The 11,324-nt window shown below is 41.6% G+C and overlaps 2 protein-coding genes across 2 annotated transcripts; both read right to left on the reverse strand.

Annotated features, from left to right (window-relative positions):
- Positions 1–2,686: 2,686 nt before the first annotated feature.
- Positions 2,687–3,702, reverse strand: LOC123037183 (uncharacterized protein K02A2.6-like). The gene is made up of 4 exons (XM_044456805.1): positions 3,582–3,702; positions 3,249–3,489; positions 2,920–3,202; positions 2,687–2,824 (listed from the first exon to the last, which is right to left on the reverse strand). The coding sequence occupies exons 1-4, from the start codon at positions 3,700–3,702 to the stop codon at positions 2,687–2,689; spliced, it is 783 nt and encodes a 260-aa protein (XP_044312740.1).
- Positions 3,703–7,565: 3,863 nt separating this feature from the next.
- On the reverse strand, positions 7,566–8,357 carry LOC123037184 (uncharacterized protein K02A2.6-like). The gene is made up of 3 exons (XM_044456806.1): positions 8,125–8,357; positions 7,799–8,081; positions 7,566–7,703 (listed from the first exon to the last, which is right to left on the reverse strand). The coding sequence occupies exons 1-3, from the start codon at positions 8,355–8,357 to the stop codon at positions 7,566–7,568; spliced, it is 654 nt and encodes a 217-aa protein (XP_044312741.1).
- Between the last annotated feature and the right edge of the window lie 2,967 nt (positions 8,358–11,324).

Consider the following 11,324-nt stretch of genomic DNA (forward strand, 5'->3'; position numbering starts at 1 on the left):
TAACTTTAACAATAAACACAACCCCACAAATAATCTGAACACTCTTCACAGAAAAGCAAACCAATAATCTCTCATTCACCTAAGTACATCTACACAGACGGATATCAAACAAACAACATTTCCAGCTCTGCTATCTCAAAGGAAGCTGAACCTATTAAGCACTCTACCCTTTTTCCCCTCATCTTATACAGATGAGCTTCTAGCTATTATAGAAAAAAGAACCTAACTGACATCACCAATACCGCCCCAATACCTGTGAAATAAATACAAAAAGGCATATTTCAATAACGTCACTAATTCACAGTTTGACTTTAATTTCTTAATAATTTCTTAAAAAATTGTATTACTTAAGAAATTTTTGCTGTGTCGATAGGTATATACCGAGAATTGTGGGAGTTAGAGCGGGCGTGCCCAAAATTATAAACTTAAGCATCGTAAGCATAGCTAAATCTGCATGTTAGCTTTCAAATTCAATTTTTTTTCTTAGTGTCTAATATCTCAACAGTCATTCGAAAAGACAGGCGGACATGGCAGAATAACTATACTGCAAAATATTTATATACTTTATAGTACCGAAACGTATTTTTATACCCTTGCAGAGGGTATTATAATTTTGACAGTGAAGAAGACATCATCTAAAGTATATATATTCCTTATCAGGATCACCTCCTGAGTTGATATAAGCATGTCCGTCTGTCCGTCTGTCTGTTTCTACGCAAACTAGTCTCTCAATTTTAAAGATATCGAAATGAAACTTTGCACACACCCTTCTTTCTCTGCACGCAGTATAAAAGTCGGAACGGCTTTGATCGGCCGACTATGTCCTATAGCTGTCATATAACTGAATGATCAGAAATGCCATAACTTTGGTGTTTGTAAAGTTAGGAAGTTGGGATTTTCTATGGGTTTTATATCTTGGCAATTTGCCTACCAAATTTCATAAGGATCAGCCGACTATATCCTACAGCTGCCATATAACTGAATGATTGGAAATGCCATAACTTTGGTGTTTTTAAAGTTAGGAAGTTGCGAGAAAATGGTGAGATCGGAAGGGCCAAGGGCACGAGAACGAAGATGCGAAGGAAATCAGGGGATTGACGCGCCAACATCAGCGCCGGATAGACATAATTAGGAAGACGAAATAAGTCGCAATTAGGCAGACCACGCGGTTTTTAGTCGGTAAGCGAAACGGTACAGTCGTGCAGAAATTTTACTGGTGCAGCGATAAACGCGATTAGATCGTAAAACTGTAGAACGAAGATTTGTGAATTTCTGTAAACAAGACGAGAAGACGAAAGAAGCCAACTGTGAATAAAGACTAGAATAATGGATTATAATTTCGACAACGAGTGCGTATTTTTTTTCCCTGAGCCCGGCGAATAAATAAATTAATTATAACAAATAATAATAACCCTACCCGGAAATGGATCAAACGTAACTGAACCGTAACCCCGACGCGTAATTAACTAATATATCGGCCGTTAATAGAGTTGTACCATAGTTATTAATATAATGTAACCCAGGGGTCTGCCCGAGATTTATCGTAATTGGTAGTGAAACCCAGGCTCCGCCCGAGTTTTAAAGTAGTTATTAGTAAACTTAGGGTCCGCCCGAGTTTTACCGTAGTTATTAGTAAACTCAGGGTCCGCCCGAGTTTTACCGTAGTTTGCCCGAGTTTTATCGTAATATGTAGCGAAACCCAGGGTTCGTCCGAGGTTGCCGTAGTTATTAATAAAACCCAGGGTCCGCCCGAGTTTTATCGTAATAAGTAACGAAACCCAGGGTTCGCCCGAGTTTACCGTAGTTATTAATAAAAACCAGGGTTCTCCCGACTTTATCGTAGTTATTAACAAAACCCAGGGTCCGCCCGAGTTTTGTCGTAGTTGTTAACAAAACCCAGGTCCCGCCTGAGTTTTTTCTATAGTCATTAACACCCACAGAGCCCGCCCGAGTTTTATCGTAGTCAAGCCCTATCTCGACAAGACTTTAGTGTAGTCACAGATAAAGCCTGTAACGGACGTAAAATTTTACCATAGCTGTTTGCCACGACCAGGGTCCGCCCGGGCTAGGTAACAGGTTGTAGGTCTAGTCATGTCCCTTTTGGTTCAATTTCTTCTCCTAATTATACAGATCACGCCCCAAAACACACTCGATTATCCCACATCGTCCACTGTAAATTTATAAATATTTTGTGGAGGCCCCGGCCAACACCTGAGCATATGCTGGCTGGGAAAACATCCTTACAACATGCAGTCAGATACGACAGCATATGTTACCCCCAACTCGACGGAAATTTTTCCTTCCTATCCATGTTCGCAAAACTTCTTCCCTCTGGATGATTGAAAGTTTCTCTTCTTGGCCAAGCAACAATCTTTACAAAGAAATCTTATCGAGAGATATTCTAATAATGCTACTTTTTGACTTAGTGATTCAGAAGTAACTTTTAATGTTATAAGCCCTTCAGGAAATGGGACCAGTTTATGTTGTGTTCTCGTTGAGTTCTATTTCAGACTGCTTTTATTCCATGCGAAGCATACAGAGTTGCCAGGTTCTTAAAGTACTAACAGAGTATAGAATGGAGGAATAGAAAACAGATGTACTGTTGACAATATATAACACATCTCCTCCTTTAATTAAGAACGAATAGTATTTTTAGGTTTTCGGAAATCCTTGGGCTTAAAACGATTTACTTCTTGGCGAACACGACTACTTTGGCGAACAGGTATGCCGGATGAAAGTCGTGGTGGTTGTTTTTGCCTTGGTTGTTGGTTAGATGATGTGGAGCTCTCGGGTGGCTCAGGTTCAGGATAACGTTGCTGAACGGCTGGCGGAGTTACCGGTTGATCTTCTTGTAGTGATGGTTGATATTGTTGTTGTGGTGGTTGATTTGAAGATGTTTGCGGAATATCCGGAATCTACCAGAACTCTGAAGGTTTTTCGATGGTGGTTGAAATGGCGCTTGATATAACCATTTGTGGTGCGAACCATGAAAAGCATTTTTCCAATTGGACGGTCGATAATGCCTTCAATCCACTTTTTTCCTTCCGAGTAGTTACGAGCGTAGACCATTTGATTTGGGACGTACTTGGTAACCGATTGCTTGGCATCGACAGGCTGCTCGAAAAGTTGACTTAGTACGGTACGGACTGGACGACCATGGATTAACTCGGCAGGAGATTTTCCGTTGGAGTTTGGAGTGAACCTGTAAGAAGCAAGGTATTTAAAACCTGCTACTCGGACTGGTATACCGTCTTTGAGGTTCTTCTTGACTGAGAATTTGAACGTCTGAACGCTCTGCTAATCCGTAGGATGCTGGATGGAACGCTGCGGTTATGTGTTTTATTCCATGATGTTTGCAGAATTCCTCGAAGGCGTCTGCCGTAAGCTGCGGACCGTTGTCGCTGACCATGGTTTTTAGATATCCTTCGATGGCGAATATCGATGACAGTGCAGCGATCGTGTTGGCGGTTGTAGTGGACGACATTTGAACTACAAATGGGAACTGCGAGTAAGCGACTACGCAGATTAGCCACATAGAATCGAATATTGGGCCGGCGAAGTCGATATGAATTCGCTCCCACGCTGTTGTTGCTCCAGGCCAACTTTGGTACTCTTTTGGAGGAGCAGGATTGTTGCACTTGCAGATGCTGCATGACTGAGCAAGGTTTTTAATGTCTGCGTCGATCGTAGGTCACCAAACATGTTGTCTAGCTAACTGCTTCATTCGAACAATGCCCCAATGTCCTTCGTGTAACAGCTTCAGGATATGCGCTTGAAGAGTTACTGGGATTACTACACGACTGGCATCTGTGTGTAGGCAAAGCAATTTTTTGTTGATCGTGAGGGCAAATTTTCGATTAAAGTGTGGTGATAATGCTTCCTCGCCTTGCTGAAGTTTTTCTGGCCATCCTACAGTAACATACCGTAAGACTTGTTTGAGAAGTTTGTCCTTTTCGATAGGTCTCTCCTTGCCATATTGTTGTATATGCGAAAGGACTACACCGATACCAAAAGATGATGCATCCGTTGCAAGGACTAACGGTAGGTTTTCATCGAAATGAGCTAGCTGAGTAGCGTTGATAATATGGGACTTCAGGGCTGTAAAAGCTTGTTGTTGTTGCGTCCCAAAAAGGTGTGCTACATTTTTTCTACGAAGTTGGTTCAAAGGAGCGGCCAACTGAGAATAATTCGGTATAAAGTTGCAATAGTAAAACTTTACCCATGAATGCTTCTAATTGCTGTAGATTAGAAGGTGGGCGCAACAATTTAACAGCCTCCAAGCCTGAGCTGTCTGGAAGAATCCCTTGAGCGCTGATTCTTCGTCCTAAGTACTCTATTTCGTCCGTGAAAAAGAAGCATTTCTCCTTTTTGCATTTGATACCATTCTCAAGAAGAATACTGAGAACTTGGTCGATTCGCTTTAGATGTTGATCACTTGTAGGTGCTGAGATGATAATGTCATCTAAGTTGTTGCCACATCCTTCTACTCCTTTTAGAAGCTGCTCCAATTACCTTTGGAAGATCGCTGGAACACTGGCAATCCCGTACAGGGCTGCCAGTTTAGCTATTTAGTTGCTCGATCTAGCAACTTTTAACAAAATTTGTCCATTTTTTTTTCGATTTGCTATTGGCAACAAATCTAGCAACTTTTAATTTTTTTTTTTTTTAATCAATTTTAGCAACTTTTTACAAAACTAAACATTTTTTTATTTTTCTTAATCATTTTAAACTTTTTCATACCTATTCCAATTTACTGAACCAATTACGATCGAAAATGGTTCACAAAGATATCAGGACTCAGTGGTTCAATCATATGAACACTTTTGATCACTTTTGTGCTGTGTTGTGTCGGTAAAGATGCCAAAAATATACAAGCAACATTTTCGGGACGCCTTGCTGCGCGACGACGAGTTTAAGGAGTGAATTCGCAAGGACTGCACGGACACTAACAGGGCCTATTGTGCGTATTGCAAATCCACAATAGGCGCGAAACTTTTCAAGATCCGACGCCATGCCGCATCGAAAAATTACGTGGCTGCGATGGGCGCTGTTACTCAAAAAAATAAGTTGCCCTTCCTTCAAAAGTCCACGAAAACGGAGGAACAAGAAGCGGCATTGCAAAAAACACGGCGATGGCGACAAGCGATCATTTGTCGAAATTGTGTGTGGAGCAGTTTTTGGCTTTCAAAGCTGCTGCAAATATAAAATTAGGAAGAACCAAGTGCACCTACATTATGAAAAATGTACTTGCAGTGCATTTTATGGACGACGCTCTGACATCGGAAACGCCGCTTATAGCCTTCTGTTGGACGAGTCCACTGACATTGGTGTGACAAAAATTCTTGGTAAGCTTTTTGTCTCAGTATATATACATATATAATAATATAAATACATATATGACAACTGTATTTTTAAATGCTTTTAAATCTTCAGGAGTCGCTATTAATTACTTTAGTAAGACTATGTTTAGGTCAGTGGCCCACTGCATTGGCGCTGGACACTGAGCTCTCCGAGCTTTCGCTCTCGCCCCTCTTGCGCTCCCTCACTCGCCTCTGGCAACGTCCGCGCTCCAGAGTGCGAACTTCGGGTTTCGCATCCGAACTCCTCGGACGGCCGCTGCCGATCTCCCGCTCTCGCTTGAACGGAGTAAAGCGGGCGGGAGCGCGGTTTTAGTTTTAAGTTTTAATGAGTCTCTTGTATACAGCTGAACGAAATACATTGAAATATACCACGACGCCCCCGACTTCGTCATTTTTTCTCGTCTTCCATTACGTTTGCGCCGTGGGAATCTTTGCTGTGCCTCAAGTGTTTTTTGTGGAAGGATCGCCCCCTACAAACATTTTGGTCCATTCGAACCGGATAAGGATATCCGTCTGCCATTCGACCAGCAGCTCCTGTGATTTCTTCCGCAAAAAAGATAAGTACGAGCATTTTCCGACTCCCTCTCGCTGCCGGTCTTTAGCAGTGGTTAGAACATTAAATTTCGTTCACACAGCAGTAAGATTTTTTTTGTGTCAACTCCACGTCCGAGTTTTCCCGACACAACGGCTCGAGAAATTTAACATTCCTTCAATTCCAAAAAATTTTCTATCCGTCTCCGCTTTGTGTGCGTCGCCATACTCCTTGCCGCTTTCCTTTCGTTCCCCGTTGTACATCAACTTGCCAACGGTCAAGGTATACATATGTGCATCCAGACATACACACACGCGCGTGACAACTTGTGTACATAGTGCAGTGCAATTCTGCCTCCAAAAAAATACGACAAAAAGTGAAATTGCGTGGTGGAAAATAAAAAGGCATAACTAATATCAGTCACTCGGTGTGAAGTAATTTCGGGAGTTTCCCTGTTCACCGTACAATCCGCCGCTGTCGAGATATTTTTTTGCCTTGTGTTTTTTTTTCTCTCCACATAATTTTATCTGTTCCGTCACTTCAAATACAGTCCACTCTTCGACGCTCTACTGTACCGATATACACTTACACATACATAGAACTATTTTCTGCCTCCACATACAGGGACATACACATATCCATAAACGCATGCATGCCCATATCTACATAAATATATTTTCTGCCTCCACATTCAGGAACATAAAATAAAATAAATTCAAATCCACACGGGTGCGACCGTGATTGTTTTTTCGCGGCCGTGTTGTTATTGTTGCTGTTTTTTTTCTTCTCTCTCTCTACCGCGCCCTCACGCATGCACTGCGCTGCCGACCGGCATAACCCAGTGAACGCTTCTCCCGAACCAAAGCCAAGGTTTTTTAATTCCACCATTCCGGCTCCGAGAAAAAAAATAAGTATTTATAATAATAATTATAATTTAATTATATAAATTATTAATTCATAATTATAATTACTATTTAATTATAAATATTATTTAATTATTTCCAAAAGCAAAGTAATTAATTTATTTAATGGATTAATTAATTTATTTTTATTGCGGTTTTCCGGATTTTTTTTTGCAATCAAAGATATTTTCCAAACCCAAAAAAAAAAAATAAATAAAAACCTTAATACAATCAAATTATTTGGCAACACTAACTAAGGGAAAAATTAAAATAAACAAAAAAAACAGAAGTCAACAAAGGGAGTCACAAGATATACAAATATATAAACAATCAATACAGTTTCATCGATTTCCAAATATTTTCTTCCGATTCTTCTCGTTGTTTATGGCACTGTGCTTTCTACTCCGCACAAATTAACAGTGTGACCGTTCTCTGTGGCTTTCTTTTCTTTTGCGTGCGTTCATTGGCAGCCAACTCGTTGGCGACTCAGATCGCGCCGAGAGCTTAACGGTGAATATCCTCACGTTCTGAATATCTCACGCCCTTCAGGAAATGGGACCAGTTTATGTTGTGTTCTCGTTGAGTTCTATTTCAGACTGCTTTTATTCCATGCGAAGCATACAGAGTTGCCAGGTTCTTAAAGTACTAACAGAGTATAGAATGGAGGAATAGAAAACAGATGTACTGTTGACAATATATAACACATCTCCTCCTTTAATTAAGAACGAATAGTATTTTTAGGTTTTCGGAAATCCTTGGGCTTAAAACGATTTACTTCTTGGCGAACACGACTACTTTGGCGAACAGGTATGCCGGATGAAAGTCGTGGTGGTTGTTTTTGCCTTGGTTGTTGGTTAGATGATGTGGAGCTCTCGGGTGGCTCAGGTTCAGGATAACGTTGCTGAACGGCTGGCGGAGTTACCGGTTGATCTTCTTGTAGTGATGGTTGATCTTGTTGTTGTGGTGGTTGATTTGAAGATGTTTGCGGAATATCCGGAATCCACCAGAACTCTGGAGGTTTTTCGATGGTGGTTGAAATGGCGCTTGATATAACCATTTGTGGTGCGAACCATGAAAAGCATTTTTCCAATTGGACGGTCGATAATGCCTTCAATCCACTTTTTTCCTTCCGAGTAGTTACGAGCGTAGACCATTTGATTTGGGACGTACTTGGTAACCGATTGCTTGGCATCGACAGGCTGCTCGAAAAGTTGACTTAGTACGGTACGGACTGGACGACCATGGATTAACTCGGCAGGAGATTTTCCGTTGGAGTTTGGAGTGAACCTGTAAGAAGCAAGGTATTTAAAACCTGCTTCTACTGGTATACCGTCTTTGAGGTTCTTCTTGACTGAGAATTTGAACGTCTGAACGCTCTGCTAATCCGTAGGATGCCGGATGGAACGCTGCGGTTATGTGTTTTATTCCATGATGTTTGCAGAATTCCTCGAAGGCGTTCCTAAGCTGCGGACCGTTGTCGCTGACCATGGTTTTTAGATATCCTTCGATGGCGAATATCGATGACAGTGCAGTGATCGTGTTGGCGGTTGTAGTGGACGACATTTGAACTACAAATGGGAACTGCGAGTAAGCGACTACGCAGATTAGCCACATAGAATCGAATATCAAGGCCGGAGTCGATATGAATTCGCCCCACGCTGTTGTTGCTCCAGGCCAACTTTATCTTTTGGAGGAGCAGGATTGTTGCACTTGCAGATGCTGGCATGACTGAGAAGGTTTTTAATGTCTGCGTCGATCGTAGGTCACCAAACATGTTGTCTAGCTAACTGCTTCATTCGAACAATGCCCCAATGTCCTTGTGTAACAGCTTCGATATGCCTTGAAGAGTTACTGGCCACTGGCATCTTGTGTGGCGTTTTGTTGATCGTGGGGCAAATTTTCGATTAAGTGTGGTGATAATGCTTCCTGCCTTGCTAGTTTTTCTGCCATCCCCGTAACATACGTAGACTTGTTTGAGAAGTTTTCCTTTTCCCTTGCTATTGTTGTATTGCGAAAGGCTACCCAAAGTGTCCGTTGCAAGGACTACGTGGTTTCATCGAAATGTTGCGTTGATAATATGGGACTTCGGGCTGTAAAGCTTGTTGTTGTTGCGGCCCAAAGGTGCATTTTTTCACGTTGGTTCGGCCAACTGAGAATAATTCGGTATAAGTTGCAATAGTAAACTTTACCCAGAATGCATCTAATTGTGTAGATTGGGTGCGCAACAATTTACAGCCTCCGCCTGCTGTCTGGAACCTGAGCGATTCTTCGTCCTAGTACTCTATTTCGTCCGTGAAAAGAATTTCTCCTTTTGCATTTGATACCATTCTCAAGAAGAATACTGAGAACTTGGTCGTTGCTTTAGATGTTGATTTGGTGCTGAGATGATAATGCCATTGTTGTTGCCATCCTTCTACTCCTTTTTCCAATTCCTTGAAGATCTGACACTGGCAATACAGGGCTGCCAGTTTAGCTATTTAGTTGCTCGATCTAGCAACTTTTAACAAAATTTGTCCATTTTTTTTTTCGATTTGCTATTGGCAACAAATCTAGCAACTTTTAATTTTTTTTTTTTTTAATCAATTTTAGCAACTTTTTACAAAACTAAACATTTTTTTATTTTTCTTAATCATTTTAAACTTTTTCATACCTATTCCAATTTACTGAACCATATTACGATCGAAAATGGTTCACAAAGATATCAGGACTCAGTGGTTCAATCATATGAACACTTTTGATCACTTTTGTGCTGTGTTGTGTCGGTAAAGATGCCAAAAATATACAAGCAACATTTTCGGGACGCCTTGCTGCGCGACGACGAGTTTAAGGAGTGAATTCGCAAGGACTGCACGGACACTAACAGGGCCTATTGTGCGTATTGCAAATCCACAATAGGCGCGAAACTTTTCACGATCCGACGCCATGCCGCATCGAAAAATTACGTGGCTGCGATGGGCGCTGTTACTCAAAAAAATAAGTTGCCCTTCCTTCAAAAGTCCACGAAAACGGAGGAACAAGAAGCGGCATTGCAAAAAACACGGCGATGGCGACAAGCGATCATTTGTCGAAATTGTGTGTGGAGCAGTTTTTGGCTTTCAAAGCTGCTGCAAATATAAAATTAGGAAGAACCAAGTGCACCTACATTATGAAAAATGTACTTGCAGTGCATTTTATGGACGACGCTCTGACATCGGAAACGCCGCTTATAGCCTTCTGTTGGACGAGTCCACTGACATTGGTGTGACAAAAATTCTTGGTTAAGGTTTTTGTCTCAGTATATATACATATATTATAATATAAATACATATATGACAACTGTATTTTTAAATGCTTTTAAATCTTCAGGGCTATTAATTACTTTAGTAAGACTATGTTTGGTCAGTGGCCCACTGCATTGGCGCTGACACTGGCTCTCCGTTCTCGCCCCTCTTGCGCTCCCTCACTCGCCTCTGGCAACGTCCGCGCTCCAGGGTTTCGCATCCGAACTCCTCGGACGGCCGCTGCCGATCTCCCGCTCTCGCTTGAACGGAGTAAAGCGGGCGGGAGCGCGGTTTTAGTTTTAAGTTTTAATGAGTCTCTTGTATGCAGCTGAACGAAATACATTGAATATATACCACGACGCCCCCGACTTCGTCATTTTTTTCTCGTCTTCCATTACGTTTGCGCCGTGGGAATCTTTGCTGTGCCTCAAGTGTTTTTTGTGGAAGGATCGCCCCCTACAAACATTTTGGTCCATTCGAACCGGATAAGGATATCCGTCTGCCATTCGACCAGCAGCTCCTGTGATTTCTTCCGCAAAAAAGATAAGTACGAGCATTTTCCGACTCCCTCTCGCTGCCGGTCTTTAGCAGTGGTTAGAACATTAAATTTCGTTCACTCAGCAGTAAGATTTTTTTTTGTGTCAACTCCACGTCCGAGTTTTCCCGACACAACGGCAGTCGAGAAATTTAACATTCCTTCAATTCCAAAAAATTTTCTATCCGTCTCCGCTTTGTGTGCGTCGCCATACTCCTTGCCGCTTTCCTTTCGTTCCCCGTTGTACATCAACTTGCCAACGGTCAAGGTATACATATGTGCATCCAGACATACACATACACGCGCGTGACAACTTGTGTACATAGTGCAGTGCAATTCTGCCTCAAAAAATACGACAAAAAGTGAAATTGTGTGGTGGAAAATAAAAAGGCATAACTAATATCAGTCACTCGGTGTGAAGTAATTTCGGGAGTTTCCCTGTTCACCGTACAATCCGCCGCTGTCGAGATATTTTTTTGCCTTGTGTTTTTTTTTCTCTCCACATAATTTTATCTGTTCCGTCACTTCAAATACAGTCCACTCTTCGACGCTCTACTGTACCGATATACACTTACACATAAACGCATGCCTGCCCATATCTACATAGAACTATTTTCTGCCTCCACATACAGGGACATACACATATCCATAAACGCATGCATGCCCATATCTACATAAATATATTTTCTGCCTCCCATACAGGAACATAAAATAAAAAAATTCAAATCCACAGGG

This window comes from Drosophila rhopaloa, unplaced genomic scaffold, assembly GCF_018152115.1.
Source record: "Drosophila rhopaloa isolate 14029-0021.01 unplaced genomic scaffold, ASM1815211v1 contig_153, whole genome shotgun sequence".
NCBI lineage: Eukaryota > Metazoa > Arthropoda > Insecta > Diptera > Drosophilidae > Drosophila > Drosophila rhopaloa.

Coding starts and splice junctions, on each gene's coding strand:
- LOC123037183 (XM_044456805.1), bottom strand. CDS start 3,702: ATGTTTGGTGACCTACGATCGACGCAGACATTAAAAACCTTGCTCAGT. Junction 3,490..3,581: donor TGGCCTGGAGCAACAACAGC/GTGGGAGCGAAT, acceptor TCCCATTTGTAG/TTCAAATGTCGTCCACTACA. Junction 3,203..3,248: donor CAAGAAGAACCTCAAAGACG/GTATACCAGTCC, acceptor TGCTTCTTACAG/GTTCACTCCAAACTCCAACG.
- LOC123037184 (XM_044456806.1), bottom strand. CDS start 8,357: ATGTCGTCCACTACAACCGCCAACACGATCACTGCACTGTCATCGATA. Junction 8,082..8,124: donor CAAGAAGAACCTCAAAGACG/GTATACCAGTAG, acceptor TGCTTCTTACAG/GTTCACTCCAAACTCCAACG. Junction 7,704..7,798: donor GAAAAACCTCCAGAGTTCTG/GTGGATTCCGGA, acceptor TAACTCCGCCAG/CCGTTCAGCAACGTTATCCT.